General features: G+C 45.9%; 1 protein-coding gene across 1 annotated transcript in view; it reads right to left on the bottom strand.

Annotated features, from left to right (window-relative positions):
* The window catches only part of LOC145357158 (uncharacterized), a 41,735-nt gene that overhangs the window by 6,716 nt on the left and 16,820 nt on the right, over positions 1 to 18,199 (bottom strand). The window contains exons 4-5 of the mRNA XM_080210315.1: positions 16,576 to 16,713; positions 8,627 to 8,764 (exon numbers count right to left, since the gene is read on the bottom strand). Coding sequence (XP_080066441.1) covers positions 8,627 to 8,764; positions 16,576 to 16,713 — 276 coding nt within the window. The remainder of the gene's footprint in view (positions 1 to 8,626; positions 8,765 to 16,575; positions 16,714 to 18,199) is intronic.

An 18,199-nucleotide genomic window follows, 5' to 3' on the forward strand; every position in this document is an offset into this window, starting at 1 on the left:
ATTCACACTGCAGTGAAATTACTATGAAAACCCCCTAGTTGCCACACTCCAGTGCCTGTTCGGGTACACTGAGGGAGAATTTAGCATGGCCAATACCCCTAACCTGCAGATCTTTGGACTGTGGGAGGAAACCAGGGCACCTGGAGGAAACCGACACAGACACAAGGAGAATGTACAAACTCCACACAGACAGTGACCCTAGCTGGGAATCGAACCCAGGACCCTGGAGCTGTGAAGCAGCAGTGCTAACCACTGTGCTATCATGCAAGACAGGAATGTGCCCTACTGAGCCATTGCTGATACCCAATTATCAGGGCGCATGATAGCATAGTGGTTAGCACTGGTCCCTCATGGCACCAGCGACTGGGGTTCAATTCCAGCCTTGGGTCACTGTCTGGAGTTTACACATTCTCTCCATGTTTGTGTGGGTTTCCTCTGAGTGTGGGTTAGGTGGATTGGCCATGTTAAATTGGCCCCTTAGCATCCAAAGATGTGAAGGCTAGGAGATGTGAAGGTTAAGGGAATTGACAGGTTGGGACCTGGATGGGATGCTCTGTTGGAGAGTCGGTGAAGACTCAATGGGCCAAATGGCCTTATGCACTGTAGGGATTCCATGATCTGAACTGCAACACTCCTGGGATCTGTAACTCAGCAGCAGAGCTTTGAATCCATTTACCCACCGGATTCCTGGGCAAACTCTAGAGTCTTTACCTTAAATGTCAAAATAACCTGAACTTTTAGCCGGAGATTTTGAAAATATATTAAATCATTATTTCTAAAGATTTTTAGATCAACTAATAATAGACCATAAAATGGAAACTGACCTTATGCCACAAAAGTAACTCTCAAACAATTAAATATTTCTCCAGTTCATTCCCTGGACACCATCATTTTTTATTGGTTTTCTCAGAGACTAACTCAATGCTTCCTTGAAACAATGCTACGCAAAGTCAATAAGTGTGAAAGAATACACATCCTATTAATGGAGTGTGAAAGACACATATTCTACTAATTATTGCCATTAATGTAATTCTGCCAATGTGATATTCACTTTACTGAAATACACATAATAATGGATGATATGGAGGGAACAATATAGAGGAGAAGCTGGCCATATAACAGGGCAGTATAGCTCGACTGCTTAATGAATATCAGCAGAAAGCACGCAATACATTTTGTTGAACGGCATGGTGGCACAGTGGTTAGCTCTGCTGTCTCACAGCACCAAAGTCCCAGGTTCGATTCCCAGCTTGGGTCGCTGCCTGTGTGGATTTGCACATTCCCCCCATGTCTGCGTGGGTTTCTTCTGGGTGCTCCAGTTTCCTCCCACAGCCCGAAAGACGCGGTGGTTAGCTGCGTTGGCCATGCTAAATTCTCCCTCAATGTACCCGAACAAGTGCGGAGTGGCAACTAGGGGATTTTCACAGTAATATCATTGCAGTGTTAATGTAAGCCTACATGTGTCACTAATAAATAAACTTAAATATTTGTAACTTGGGGAACTGAAGGATTTTGATGTGAAAAATAGATGCAGCGCTACACGGCACTCACTACACTAAGGAGACACCGAAATATTGAGAGGCGACTGTCCAAGATAAATGAAAAGAAGTCAAACCTTCACATATTTGGGATGTCGCAAAGTACTTTACAGCTTACAAGTTACTTGTGAAGACTAGTCCCAGTTGGAACATGGGAAATACAGCAGTCAACTTGCATGGAATGAGTTGCCACAAACATTAAATGATTGTAGCAACTGTTTTTCTTTTTGAAGCTGGGGGACAAATGTTGACTGATACTGGGTGAAAACTGCTCACCTCTTCTTTCAATACTGCATTAGGATTCTTTATGTTCTCCTGATTGGGAAGACAGGGCCTCAAGTTAGGAGCCTGGCAATGTGGCACTCCCTCAGTACTCACCCCCCAACAGTGCAGCGCTCCCTCAGCACTGACCCCCCGACAGTGCGGCGCTCCCTCAGTACTGACCCCGCAACAGTGCGGCACTCCCTCAGTACTGACCCCCCGACAGTGCGGCACTCCCTCAGTACTGACCCCCCGACAGTGTGGTGCTCCCTCAGTACTCAGCCCCTGACAGTGTGGCACACCTTCAGTATTGACCCCCTAACAGTGTGGCGCTCCCTCAGTACTGACCCCGCGACAGTGCGGCACTCCCTCAGCACTGACCCCCCCGACAGTGCGGCGCTCCCTCAGTACTGACCCCGCGACAGTGCGGCACTCCCTCAGTACTGACCCCGCGACAGTGCGGCACTCCCTCAGTACTGACCCCCCGACAGTGTGGTGCTCCCTCAGTACTCAGCCCCTGACAGTGTGGCACACCTTCAGTATTGACCCCCTAACAGTGTGGCGCTCCCTCAGTACTGACCTCCTGACAGTGCGGCACTCCCTCAGTACCCAGCCCCCGACAGTGCGGCACTCCCTCAGTACCCAGCCCCCGACAGTGCGGTGCTCCCTCAGTACTGACCTCCTGACAGTGCGGCACTCACTCAGTACCCAGCCCCCGACAGTGCGGCACTCCCTCAGTACTGACCTCCTGATAGTGCAGCACTCCCTCAGTACCCAGCCCCCGACAGTGCGGCACTCCCTCAGTACTGACCTCCTGATAGTGCAGCACTCCCTCAGTACTGACCCCCCGACAGTGTGGCGCTCCCTCAGTACTGATCCTCTGACAGTGCGGAACTCCCTCAGTACTCACCCCCTGACTGTGCCCTGACTGTGCGACACTCCCACAGTACTGACCTCCTGACAGCGCGGCACTCCCTCAGTACCCACCCCCTGACAGTGCAGCACTCACTCAGTACCCACCCCCGACAGTGCGGCACTCACTCAGTACCCACCCCCTGACAGTGCAGCACTCACTCAGTACCCACCCCCTGACAGTGCGGCACTCACTCAGTGCCCACCCCCTGACAGTGCAGCACTCACTCAGTACCCACCCCCTGACAGTGCAGCACTCACTCAGTACCCACCCCCTGACAGTGCGGCACTCACTCAGTACCCACCCCCTGACAGTGCGGCACTCACTCAGTACCCACCCCCTGACAGTGCGGCACTCACTCAGTACCCACCCCCTGACAGTGCAGCACTCACTCAGTACCCACCCCCTGACAGTGCAGCACTCACTCAGTACCCACCCCGACAGTGCGGCACTCACTCAGTACCCACCCCCTGACAGTGCAGCACTCACTCAGTACCCACCCCCTGACAGTGCGGCACTCACTCAAAACAGCATTAAAATTAGAACTAGATGAGAGATATGGTCAGGAATTACTTCTTCAAGGAGTAGTGGAAATTTCTGACAATCTGCCACAGAGCTGTTGAGGCCAAATCAAGTGAAAATTTCAAAACTACGATTAAGGCTTTCGTATTAAGGGGTACAGAACCAAGTTTAGTAAATGGAGTTAAGATACAGGTCTGCCATTATGTAAATGAGTGACAGAACAGGCTCGAACGGCCTACCCCTTGGTCTGGTTTCTTTTGCAGTCTGGAAGCACGTCAGTCTTGAGTTGGTAATATGACATCTTGCAAAAAGGTCTCTACAATGGTTTCCTCCTTCTCTCAAACACAGGGTGGAGTTAATACAGCGATTCCTTTAATAATTCCTCATTATTGCATCATGGCAGCCGTGCAAAGCTATGCTGTGAGCTTTTATGATCCAGAATGTGTTTGAAGTGGAAATCTTCTGAACTCACATCACACACCAGCTACCGACTCACTTTGGCTCCAGGTGCCCTTGAAGCAAAACTGAAGAGAACTGGAATGTACCTGTAAACCCAGCCATTTCTTTCAACTTCCCAGACTGACTTCTATTAAATGTTTCAAACGGTTGGCTCACACGATACAAAACACAGCAGGGGCAAGAGATGAAAATCAAGACGTTAACTATCCCAACCTTGAAAGTAATGAGCACATCTCTCCCTAACTAAGACGGCGCTCTGCGTGGTGGCACAGTGGTTAGCACAGTGGGTGGGCCTGGGTAAGATACTCTTCCGGATAGTCGTTGCAGAATCAAGGTAACAAACAGCCCCCTTCTGCACTATAGGAATTCCACACAAAGGAATTCCAATCATTTGGTGGAGCCATTAGATTCCTGTCTGCCTGGATCAAGTAATACGGGATGCTATGAGTCGACATCTCAAATTCTTAACGTTCTTTCCGATGTGCTAGCTCGTTACTTCTGTGAGTGCGCACAGACTAAAAGGATCCAGCAACGCTAACTATTTTTCCTTGATTATTGAGATAGCCTTTCAAAAAAGTTAGGTTAGGGAGGGCTCCGTCTCATCATTGTTTGAAATGGTGACTTTCTTGAGAGTGATGCTGACCATAAGTCACTCCTGGCTGCAAGGGTCTCCACCGGCTCATGAAACCCTCTGGTCTGTCAGAGTTCTCTGCGTCCATGAGTTGCTGCAATCCCACACCGATTCCACCAACAGCAAGGGATGCTAATGCCTGGCAGGGCAACAGAATGGAGAGGAACACTGCAGCCCAGGGAGCCACATTTTTCCCACTCTGGTTTTTAATGGGGCGTTTGCAACAGCTCAGTGATCTCATGAAGTGAAAATTGCTCGCGGACATGCAAAGTTCGGCCAGGTTGTGGGCATGAACCGCAGCCCCCCCAAGATTCTTTTTATTCCACCCTAATTGACAGGAAAGACAGTGGCATTGTGACAATGTCACTGGACTAGTTATCCGGAGGCCCAGGCTAATGTCCATGGGTACAGATCCCATCATAGCAACTGGTGGGATTTAAATTCAGTTAATCAAATCTGGAATTGAAGGAAACCATTGTTGTAAAAATCTATCTGGTTCACTGCAGTCTTTAGGGAAGGAAATCTGCCATCTTTACCTGGTCTAGGCTATGTGATTTCCAACCCTTTTGAAACGGTCCAACAAACCACTCAGTTCAAGGGCAATGAGCAGCAACATCCACATCCCGTGGAATTATATATTAACAGGTTTGCTATTTTGCACATGACATACATTTGGTCTGGAAATGATACGAACTAGTACAACTTCCCTATCATACCAATTTGTCTCGTCTTAATGCATTCTTGGTCAAGTTATTGTCTAACTTCTGTTGCCTTGACACCGCAAAGTGTTGGTCAGTCCAGGCCATGAAGGACATTAATGAACCTGCTGGATCCTGCCACATATCAGCTGCTTTAGAATCATACAAACCTACATTGCGGAAGGAGACCATTTAAATCTGCACCAACCACAATCCCACCCAGGACTGACCTCAGGATGTCCCGATGCTAATGAAATATTTTTGAGGTGTGATTACTGTTGTAATGCAAGAAATACTGTCCTTGTATCGCGGAGGTTTTTGAGTTTGAAGGCAAAGTGTGAAACTAATTTCAGTACTTCTGTTAATCTCTGGATAAATAGCCACAGAATGGGATTGGCCCTGGGTGGGACTGTGGTCAGTGCAGATTTAAATTTCCTTCTTCCGCCCTGGAGGATTCTAAGAAAATTTAGTATAATTTCTACCAATTACAAATGTCACAGTATAAACCTTAACAGCTAGCTAACTATAATGCTCCAAGCCAAACAACATCCTATAAACATACAAGTCTTCACAGACTTGGCACAAAAAGCAAGTATGCTCACGTGATGCTGGATTTTGCAGCTTTACAACACCTTCAATGAATTGGTCCTTTGAAATGTTGGACTACAACTAAGGCTATCCTCTCCTGGATCTTTCAGCTCACCTTGTGAGGGAGAGAGACAGAGACATTGCTTGCCTCTACTTTTTAGCTAGCAACCCACAGGATTTCCAACACCAGAGAGAGAAACAAGAAGCAATACTTTACATCTCAAGTCTTCTAAACCAAAACTAAAGCCTTGGTCTTTGTTGTGGGAAAAAATGTCTTCCGGGCATCACCTAACCTGTCACTCATTCACCACTAGCAATTCAAAAGGGTCATAAAAAACCCAGGATGCTGTATTAGGCCAGGTTAAAAATAAACATTGCTTCATTTATCCTGCTTCAGCAACAATATAAGATGGTGATTACAAACAACACAGCATCAAAATAAAAATGCTAGACCTGCTTGAAAAAGCCTGGCTGAAAAACATGATTAAAATATGTTTCTTAAAGGCACAGTATCATCACAGCACCTGATTAAGATGCAGCTTCTTTGATAACTATCAAACCACCGCACTCATCAAACTTACTTGATTGGAAAGAACAAATTGTGTTCATATAGCACTTTAACTGCTCCTTTGGACACTTCAAAGTGCTTTATAACAGATTAAATTTTTGTAGTGTAGTCTCTGTTGGAATATAACCCACAGCACACCCTTCAGTCCTGTATAAGGATCATTTAGACTCAAAAGGTTAACCCTGTTTCTCGCTCTCCACAGATGCTGTCAGAACTGCTGAGTTAATCCAACATTTCCTGTTCTTAGACCCCACCCACACACCCCCACCCCCCCCCCCCACCAATACATACCACCACCTTCTGAGGGGCAACAAGGGATGGGCAATAAATGCTGGCCTAGCAGCGATGTTCACATCCCAGAAATGAATATTTTAAATAATGTCTCAGAATACCACGCTTTGCTCACTTGTCGACTCTCCAATAAACTGGGCTAACCTCATGCAAAAGTTGGAGGAATTGGATTATAAATAGCAACACCCACTTAAATTCAATACCAACCTTAACAAGGACACCATGCACTAAACAAACATGTTGCAGAGGAATTCAAATGAATAGGTAGAGCATCACACCCCTCTTGGCAATACTGAAGTTTAAAGTACGTATCTTTTTTATTCATTCATAGAACATGGGCATCATTGGCTGGCCAACATTTATTGTAAGAAGTCTCACAACACCATGTTAAAGTCCGACAATTTTATTTGATAGTGAACGCCACAAGCTTTCGGAACACTGTTCCTTCGAGAGGTGAGTGAAAAGTTCTGATCAGAAACAGGGCATATAAAGGCACAAGCCGTTTACAGAATACTGATTAAAATGCGAGTCATTACAGCTGATCTGCTTTTCAAGTCTTATAGCAGATCAGCTGTAAAGACTCGCATTCTAAACAGTATTCTGTAAACGGCTTGTGCCTTGATGTGCCCTGTTTCTGATCAGAACTTTTCACTCACCTCTCGAAGGAACAGCGTTCCGAAAGCTTGTGGCGTTCACTATCAAATAGACTTGTTGGACTTTAACCTGGTGTTGAGAGACTTCTTACTGTGTTTACCCCAGTCCAACGCCGGCATCTCCACATCACAATATTTAGTGCCCATCCCTAGTTGCTTTGAACTGAGTGGCTTGTCGGGCTATTTCAGAGGGCAATTGAGAGTCGGCCGCATTGCTGTGGCTCTGAAGTCACACGTAGGCCAGACCAGGTAAGGACAGCAGATTTCCTTGCCTAAAGGACATTAGTGAACCCAGTGGGTTTTTCCCATGATCAACAATGGTTTCAAGGTCACCAGTAGATTCTTAATTTGGGATATATTTTATCGAATTCAAATTCCACCATCTGCCGTGGCGGGATTCGAAGCCGGGTCCCCAGAGCATTAGCTGAGTTTCTGGATTAATAGTTTAGTGATAAAACCATTCCATCATCATTATGTGACAAACAATGAAAGGAGTACAATAAACAAAGAACAGTACAGCACAGGAACAGGCCCTTTGGCCCACAAAGTCTGAGCCGATCATGTTGCCCTATCTAGACCTACCGCCTGTATCCCTCCATAAACTGCCTGTTCATGTGCCTATCCAGGTAAGTCTTAAATGTCCCTAACATGTCTGCCTCAACTTGGCAGTGCATTCCAGACCCCCACCACCCTCAGCGTAAAAAGAACTTCCCCCGCACATGCCAACAGAACCTCTCCCCCCCCTTTACCTTGAACATGTGCCCCCTTGTAATTGTCATTTCGGCACTGGGAAAAAGCTTCCAACTGCTTGCCTTATCTATGCCCCTCATAGTTTTATAAATTTCTATCAGGTCACCCCCTCAACCTCTGTCTTTCCAGGGAGAACAATCCCAGTTTATTCAGTCCCTCCTCATAACTAATACCCTCCATACCAGGCAGCATCCTGGTAAACATTTTCCTGCACTCCCTCCAAAGCCACCGCGTCCTTCTGGTGACCAGAATTAGACACAGTATTCCAAATGTGGACTAATCGACATCTTATACAACTGCAACATAACGTGCCAACTTTTATACCCTGTCCTGAAGGCAAGCATGCCATATTCTCTTTCTTCACATCTTTTCCACCCGTGGACCCAGTGTTTGGGGGAAATATGATAAATGAAACTGTTCAGAAAAGAATTCACTTAGACGGTGATCAACAGAGAGAGAGAGGCACGCGAATTAAATGGTGATTATGTGTGATTTGTTTGTGGTCCTTTCTGCTAATACTAGTCCCATTTTCAACAGAGGAACTCCTACTCAGCTTCTGTTTGCTTGGGGAGGCCGAATGGGCCTTAATTTCTGAGCTGGAAGGATTCACATGAGGGAGAAAAAGATTAACATTAAATATCGGAAACACTTTAGTAGGATTGTCCTTCATAAAAATCAAAAGAAGCTCAACTGCAATAGCTGTCTTCTTCAAAGAAGACCGACAGACAGGCAACGCTGGGTTGTTTGCACTTACAGGACTTGCATTGTCTTTAGAAGTAGCAGCAGCTCCGTTCAACAGCAACTGTCCTTCCTTACATTTGGGAACCGTTTTCTCCTTCATTTTGCTTGGGCTGGCCAAATAGCGCTCTGGTATTTCTCTGAATATATCATCCTGAGGGAGGGAGAGAAACACATTCATCTCAATACTCAGCAATACATAAACAACAGTTTCTGACTCGCCTTTTGATGGGGGGAGAAGAAATAAGTCAGGTATGGGGCGGCACAGCAGCACAGTGGTTAGCACTGCTGCCTCACACCGCCAGGGACCTGGGTTTGATTCCCAGCTTGGGTCACTGTCTGTGTAGAGTCTGCACGTTCTCCCCATGTCTGCGTGGGTTTCTTCCAGGTGCTCCGGTTTCCTCCTACAGTCTGAAAGATGTGCTGCTTAGGTGCATTGACTATGCTAAATTCTCTCTCAGTCTACCCGAACAGGTGCTGCAGTGTGTGGCGATTAAGGGATTTTCACAGTAACTTCACTGCAGGATTAATATAAGCTTGTGACTAATAAATAAATAAACAAACTGAAAAATTAACCCATCCTCCCCATCCCACCCACATTTCATCCAAAGAAATTCTTCAACAACCAGCAGGAATCTTGCACAGAACAGCAACAAAGAAAAGGTTATTAAATCCATGAAACGTTCTCCTTCCAACCAGAGGCCACACATCTAACCGGCAGTCATAGCATCATAGAAAGCCGCAGTGCAGAAGGAGGCCAGTTCAGCCCATTGAGTCTGCACCGACCACAATCCCATGCCCTATCCCCATAAGCCCATGCATTTACCCTAGCTAGTCCCCCTGACATTTAAGGGACAATTTAACATGGCCAGTCCACCTAACCCGCACATCTTTGGACCGTGGGAGGAAACTGGAGCACCCGGAGGAAACCCACGCAGACATGAGTAGAATGTGCAAACTCCACACAGATAATGCCCCAAGCCAGGAATAGAACCCAGGTCCTTGGTGCTGTGAGGCAGTGGTGCTAACCACTGTGCTGCCTCAGTTTAGTCTCTAGAAATAAAACTAGTTTTTAAGGGCCAGAAAAAAGGTGCTAATTTTAGATGCAACTTGTAATAAATCATTTAAAACATATTTAAACTACTGCTCTATACATATATTTAAAAATCAGTAACTACTATATATATATTTAAAAATCAGTAACTACTGTACTTCATACTTTGTGTGGCATGATGCATTCCAAAGTAAATCAGCATAAACAAAGATGGTTTAATTACTGACAAAGTATCACAAATATCCATCTTCGTTACAAGAGGAATGAAGGGTGTAGGCTGACTTCAACCATTAGTAAATCATCAACTGAGATTTGGAGTAAATGCTGACCTTGCTGCTACACAGAAGCCATCAGATTTGTTTCAATTAATCTGTGTGTGTGCAACACACTCCCTTGAAACTAAACAGACTTGGCAAGTTTCAATTCTTTAATTCAAATCATCTGCACCAATTAAATCAAACTCCAGAACCTCTGAATTTATTTATCAAATGTGGGCATCGCTGGTTGCGTGAGCATTTATTGCCCAGCTCTAATTGCCATTGAACAGAGTGGCTTGCTGGGTTGTTTCAGAGGGCAGTTAAGAGTCAACCGCATTGCAGAGTCTCTGGAGTCACGTGTAAGCCAGATCGGGTAAGGGCGACAGTCTTCCTTCCCCAAAAAAAAGGATAGTAGCGAATCAGGTGGGTTTTTCCAACAACGGACGGTCATCATTCGACTTTTAACTCCAGATTTTTACCGAGTTCAAATTTGACCATCTGCCGTGGTGGGATTCAAAGCTGGGTGCCCACAGCATTCCCCTGGGTCTCTGGATTACTCGCCAGTGACACTACCGCTGCACCACCCCCCCCCGGGAGGAGCTGGAACCACTTACCTCACTCATCGCATCATCTGAAGAGACAGGTTGACAAGGTGCCTTCTTTGCTCCATGGTCAAGGTTTTGCCGGCCTTTTCCAGGGCTGTGCTGGACCGTCGTACCAGAAATTGTGGAGATTGCTTTCTAAAAATCGAGAAAAGAAACAGGAATGGACGGCTTAGCGCAAACTTCACACAGACGGTGACCCAAGGCTGGAATTGAACCCGGGTCCCTGGCACTGTGAGGCAACAGCGCTGATCAGCGTGCTGCCCCATGAGGCCACACATCAGAGCCTTCCACGGACGTTACAACTGAGATTGAATAGTCAGCACACAAAGGTCATCGACAGGGACAGAAGGGCATGTCACAGCTCCGAGGAGCGACCCCCATCCTGGGCGCTTTCGCCTTAATCCGACACAAAGCACAGCTCAGATACCCGCAAGGGTCAGTTTACTCAGACAGTACTAATGGATCCCAAGACATCGCATCTGTGCTGGCCACAAGAGCTGCCAGAGCCTCAGTACTCTTGTCCATCAAACAAGACAATGGGAATATTCTAATATTACAACATATATTGCTTATCACTATGCATTGCCCACTGTCAAATTCAAATACTGGAAAGAGTAGTTTCATTGTGGATTAGCCTTAATGGTTTGAGTAGAAACCGTACTATTAGATTTGTAGGAACATAGGAACAAGGATAGGCCATTCAGCCCCTCTACCCTGTTCCGTCCCTAATGAGATCATGGTTAATTTATATCCAAACTCCAGCTGCTTGCCTTGGCTACGTACTCCTTAATATCTGTGCCTAGCAAAAACAAAATCCATTGATCTTAAGATTCAAAATGATTAATTGAGGTAGCTCCAGAATTGTTGGCCGTGCCTTCAGTTGGCTAGGCCCCAAATTCCCACCCAACACCTCTCCAACTCACTTATAATAGAACAGAATCCCTACAGTACAGAAGGAGGCTTTTTGGCCCATCGAGTCCGCAATTGACCACAATCCCACCCAGGCCCTATTCCCATAACTCCACGTATTTACCCTGCTAGTCCCCCTGACAAGAGTGAATTCAGCAATGCCAATCAGCCTACCCCACACATCTTTGCACTGTGGGAGGAAACCAGAGCACCCGAAGGAAACCCACACAAGCTGGATTTGCCCATTAATTCTGGTGAACTGGCACCCTAACCAATGGTCGGCCTAGAGGAGGTCACCCCCATAGAAACCACAGCTGGGTTTCCCTGCTCTCTCAGACATGACATCCACTCTCAGGCTGGTTTCTTTATAATACCAGGCCGTGCGGTTAAAGCAAAACAGAGATAGGTCTGGATTAAGGGAGGCGATGGCCTAGTGGTGTTATCGCTAGATCGTTCACTCCAACAACTCAGCTGATATTCTGGGGATCCGGATTCGAATCCTGCCATGGCAGACAGTGGAATTTTGATTCACTGAAAACAATTTTGAGATTAAGAATCTATTGATGACCATGAAATCATTGTCGAGAAAATTCCATCTGGGTCGCTAATGTCCTTTAGGGAAGGAAATCTGCCGTCCTTATCCGGTCTGGCCTATATGTGACCCCAGAGCCACAGCAATTGTGGAGATTGCTTTCTAAAAATCAAGAAAAGAAACAGGGATGGATGGCTTAGCGCAAACTTCACACAGATGGTGACCCAATCAGCTGCCCTCCAAGGGTAACTAGGGATGGGCAAGAAATGCTGGCCAACCAGTGATGCCCATATCCCACGAATGAATACAGGAATGGTTCAGCCTTGATGAGGAGTCAATATTTCTATTTGATAATAATGGGGTGGGGCTGGAGTGGCACACAAACCATTTCTTTTTGCTGATCCAAGTAATGACTTCTCCCAATTTGTTGCACGTTCTCAGCACAATTTGTCAAATGCTTCTGAAATACTTGAACTCCAGCTCCCCCTGGTGACTGATGTGGTTATGGCAACTGAGTCTGAGGGAATAAAAACATTTCGGCCTGAATCTTACCCCCCCCCCCTCCTCTAGGGGAAAGGAGGTCGGGGGGGTGCAATAGGAACTGTGCCCTCAGCACCAGGTTAGGAGGTCATTCTCCAGCGACACCTACTGGGGAATAGCAATGTGTGGAAGGCAGAGAGGAAGAGAGCACAGGAGGCCATTCAGCCCATCGTGGTTGCGCCAGCTCTTTGAAAGAGCTTTGTTATTACTGCTCCCCGATTCATTAGCCACAGACGTACAAGTGTTTCCTTTATTATAGAGTCATAGATGTTTACAGCATGGAGACAGGCCCTTTGGCCCAACTTGTCCATGCTGCCTTCTTTTAAACTGCTAAGTTAGTCCCAATTGCCTGCATTTGGCCCATATCCCTCTAAACGCATTTTATCCCTGAGCTGTCTAAATGCTTTTTAAGAGGCAAAATTGTACCCATTCCTACTACTACCTCTGACAGCTCTTTCCAGACACTCACCACCCTCTGAAAATATTGCCCTTCTGCACACTTTTGTATCTCTCCCCTCTCACCTTAAACTTATGCCCTCGAGTTTTAGACTCCTCTACCTTGAGAAAAGATGTTAACTATCTAGCTAATCTCTGCTGCTTCATTATTTTATAGACATTTATAAGATCACTCCCAAGTCTCCTACATTCCAGCCTATCCAGCCTCTCCTTATAACTCAAACCAAGCCCCGGTTGCATCCTAGTAAGTCTTTTCTGCACTCCTTAGTTTAATAATATCCTTTCCATAATAGGGTGACCAGAACTGCACACAGTATTCCAAGTGCGGCCTTACCAATGTCTTCTACAACTTCAACAGGACATCCCAATCTGTGTTCAATGTTTTGACCAATGAAACCAAGCATGCCAAACGCCTTCTTCACCACTCTGTCCACTGTGACTCCACTTTCAAGGAGCTATGAGCCCGTACCCCTAGATCTTTGTTCTATAACTTTCCCCAGTGGCCTACCATTCCATTATTATTCCTCTTTTGAAAGTTACAATGCGAATCAACTTGCACCACCATTCACAGCAGTAAATTTCAGACCCTAACAATTTGCTGTATATAAGGATATTCTTACCTGACCCCGCTCCCCGTCCCCAGTTCCTTTGCCAATTGAAGTGTCCCCTTTAGTTCCCAACCCTTCCTGCCAGCAGAAACTTTCTCCTTATTTCACTCGATCAAAAAAAGCCTTCACAATTTTGAAAACCTTGACTTGTGAGTCTCTCCAGGACCTTGCCTACTCTAAGCAGAGCAATCCTAGCTTTCCTTGTCTCCCCTGGTACCCCTGGTACCAGACAATTTGAAAACTGAAGCTGCTGGCCAGCTTTCGTTGCCTAGGCCAGTGCTTCCCATCAAGTGTGCCAGGAAAAGAGATTCCAAATGATTCAAAATTCATGGAATGAAATGAAAATAACCTTTGTCATTAGCCCTGTGACTGACAACCAAAGATGTGCGGGTTAGATGGATTGGCCATGCTAAATTGCCCCTTTGGTGTCATGGGGACTAGCAGGGTAAATACGTGGGGTAACGAGGGAACAAGCAGGGGAGCAGTAATTGGGTAACTCTTTCAAAGAGCTGCCACAGTCACGATGGGCTGACTGCCTCCCCACCCCCCGTGCTCTGGTGCTCTATGCCTTCCACACATGGGCTATTTCCTAGTAGGAGAACGACCTGAGACAATTGCTGTCGATGTAGGCTTGATGGGCCGAATGGCTTCCTTCTGCACAGGAGGGATTTTATGGTTCTATGACTTCTTTTTTCTCCCAAAGCTGTACATTGATTGGCCACGCTAAATTGACATTGTCAATTAATCCCCTAGTGTCAGGGGGATTAACAGGGTAAATGAGCGTTGTAGGGCCTGGGTGGGATTGAGGTCAGTACAGACACAGTGGGCCAAATGGCCTCTTTCTGCATTGTAGTGATTCTATGATCTCCAAGACCCAATGAATCTTAGGCCTCCCACACACTCGCCAGCTGAGAAAGTGCTGCACGTGCGTGGTTTAGATTTTTTTTATGTTGGTTACGGGGCTTGGAGCTGAAGGCAAAGGCGCCATATACCCACAAAAAAAGCAAAAACTCAAAAAAGAACACAAAAACCCTGGGAGAAGCAAGAGAGAGAGGGAGAGGTTTAAAAAAAAACAGGCATAAGGACAGGGAGAAGTTATAAACAAAGTTCCCAGTAAGGGAAGATGACAGAAAATAGGTGTGCCTCATTATCTAGAATCACAGAACCCTGCAATGCAGAAAGAGGCCCTTTGGCCCACCGAGTCTGCACTGAACACAATCCCACCCAGGCCCTACCCCCATATATTATACCCACTAATCCCTCTAACCTACACATCCCTGGACACTAAGGGGCAATTTCTTAGCACGGCCAATCAACCTAACCCGCATATCTTTGGGCTGTGGGAGGAAACCGGAGTACCCAGAGGAAACCCACGCAGACACAAGGAGAATGTACAAACTCCACACAGACAGTGACCTGAGCCAGGAATCGAACCCAGGACCCTAGAGCTGTGAAGCAGCAGTGCTAACCACTGTGCTACCGTGCCGCCCATGAGGTGTGCCACAATATATAAAAAGTTGGGAATGACTGATGTAGGCGCGCAAGTGAATAATGGCTATGAAGATATGCAGAGCGGTGCGGTGGCCTTTCTAACCTACCCTAAAAAGGGCAACAAAGCTTTCACAGAGAGGGATGGGTGAAAAGATACTGGAGAAGTTCTATTCATCAAAAACAGAACGGAAAAAAAGAAGTCCTGTGAAGTTTTTAAAACAGAATCCGCAGTGTGTCAGACATCAAAACTTTGCAGATGAGGTGGTGCAGGAACTGGTGCTAAAACCTGGACACTAAGTGGCTGGGTTAATGAGTTATGAGTCACTAACAGTTCCACGGTGTTTGGGATGCAGCATGTACTCTGATTAAAAAGTGTGGGTAGCAGCTCAATTTAGAATATTTTTAGATGTTGCAGTCATTCAAAAGAAGTTGCCAACTGCAGCAGGAGAGAACATTTTGAAATGTTTGCCATTTGACCCGTTTGCCTCAAACTTTGATTTGAGATTGTTGCATGTATTGGGATATGGCAAAAACCAGGTTACGAAGGTAAGGAAGTATTGTTGCAACTCTACAAGGCATTGGTGAGGCCACACCTGGAGTATTGCACACAGTTTTTGTCCCCTGTATTTGAGGATTGCATTGGAAGCAGCTCAGAGGAGGTTCACTAGACTGATTCCAGAGTTGAGGGATTTGTCGTATAGCAAGAGACTGAACAGTTGAGGCCGATACTCTCTGGAATTTAGAAGAACGAGTGGAGATCAAATTGAGATATACAGGATGATAAAAGGTATGGATTAATTAGACATGGAGCAGATGCTTCCTCTTGTAGGACATTCTAGGACAAGAGATCATAGTCTTAGGATAAGGGGTAGCAAATTTAAAACAGAATTGAGGAGAAACTACTTCTCCCAAAGGGTTGGGAATCTGTGGAATTCGCTGCCCCAAAGTGCAGTGACAGTGAGTAAATTTAAGGAGGAGTTGGACAGATTTGTAATTGGTAATGGGTTGAAGGTTATGAGGAGAAGGCAGAAAAATTGGAATGAAGAGCATATCAACCATGAACGATGGGCTGAACGGCCTAATATTGCTCCTATATCTTATGAGTTTACTGTGCGCGATACAGACAAAACATACCATTCATAGAGTGCACTGGGGAGAACGAAAGGAAAAGGTACAGAATGTAGTGTTAATCACAGCTAAGGTGAAGAGAAAGATCAACTTAACGCAAGGTAGGTCCATTCAAAAGTCTGATGGTAGCAGGGAAGAAGCTGTTCCTGAGTTAGTCGGTACGTGAAACTTATGTTACAACTCTTGGAAAACCTAAAATTAAGTGAGCAGAAATGAATGTTAAGAGCTGGGACACTCTGTGATGGAACAGTAACATGACAGAGACAACAGGAGAGCAAGGCAAGAGGGAACATTGCTGGTAAGGAGCACGACAAAAGGGAGAATGCCTTGAAACAAAATGGGGTTGGCCAACAAGGTCAGTTCCAGACTTCAAACGACTGCTAACCTGTGCTGTTTTCTTCCTTTTCAAAGGTGGCTCAGAAGACCTGGGCTCAGTCGCTTTGCCATTCAGGACGATTGCTGTCACCAAAGAATCATTCTGCAGTACAGGAAAGCTTCCTGAAGCTCGAGCAACTCCACTGATCTGCAAAAGGAACAAAGGCTGAGGGTCCATCCCCATCGTACATATTTAAAAGCAAAAACCAAGCCTAATTTGGGTTTGAATCCAAACAAGAAAGGGTCTTTGGAGTCGAGAGTCATAACAGCACAGAAGGCAGCCACTTGGCCCACCAAATCCCTGCCACCCCTCCACGCAGCAGTCCGGACTGTCCCACTGACCCGCTCCATTGCTGCAGGTTCATTTGCGTCAAGCGTTCACCCAATTACCTTTCGAAGCCATTGATTGTAACCACTTCCACCACCCTCGCATGCAGCGAGTCTCCGTCATTACCACTGCAGCTACGGGGATATCTACTGAAGTGGATGTGAGCTGTGTCAATCCCACACCCTAGCTGGGATTACCAACCCTCCAGGATTCCCCTGGTGTCTCCAGGGATTGAAGAGCAATGTCCAGGACACTGCTCTGTGCAATCCTGAAGAAAAATCATCGGGATGTTAAAAAAAAACTTGCCATTTTCCTCAAATTTCTCCCATTATGGAAGTCCACATGAACAGATCCATCTGCTAGAACGGCCATGTGGAACTTGCATACTTTTACTTTTTAAAAACACTGCCTGTATATTTAATAATTCAAAAATTAACATTTGCCACACTGGTAGGCAGAGGATTCAAAGTGGAAGTTGCCTCTGGGTTACTTTTTCATTAGATCCAACCCAACCGAGGTTGTTGGCAAAGAGGGGGATTGCTAATTGTGGTGCAGATCTCATTAGCTCTGACACTTGTTACCAAGTGGTTACGTGTGAGGCAATGGCCTAATGGTATTATTGCTAGATTATTAATCCAGAAGCTCAGCTAATATTCCTGGGAACCTGAGTTCAAATCCTACCATGGCCGATGATGAATTCTGAATTCAATTTTTTTAAAAATCTGGAATTAAGAATCTACCAATGACTGTGAAACCATTGTTGGAAAAATCCATCTGTTTCACTAATGTCCTTTAAGGAAGGAAATCTGCTGTCCTTACCTGGTCTGGCCTACAGAGCCACAGCAACACAGCTCTTCAAATGCCCTTGGGGATGGGCAATAAATGCTGGCCCAGCCAGCGATGGCTTCATCCCGTGAATACAAATGTAAAAAAACTTGAAACTCATTGTACGTTTTAGCTAACGTGCACCAACAGTTCTTTCTTGGAGCATTCTGGATGAGTGAGATTTTATTGTGCAAGGAGGCTCCTTGGAACAAATGTGTTAATGAATCCAATTAAAAATAAAATGCGCACAAAGTCAGCAACAAAAACTAACTAACCCACTGCCCAGCACCGAAACTCGAGGTTACCCAACTTTTCAACACTGCTGGATGGCGTCAGTGGGCTCCATAACCCTTTACTGCCATCCAGTGGCAAAGTTGCAGTACTGCAGAGACAGAAAATAAAAAGAGCCGCAACTTCATTCTGAGATGGTGAGTCAATGTGCAACACACGATAATCTTGTGGCACACTTCAATGACATGGG

Source organism: Carcharhinus amblyrhynchos, chromosome 22, assembly GCF_965287045.1.
Source record: "Carcharhinus amblyrhynchos chromosome 22, sCarAmb.v2.hapA, whole genome shotgun sequence".
NCBI classification, from domain to species: Eukaryota; Metazoa; Chordata; class Chondrichthyes; order Carcharhiniformes; family Carcharhinidae; genus Carcharhinus; species Carcharhinus amblyrhynchos.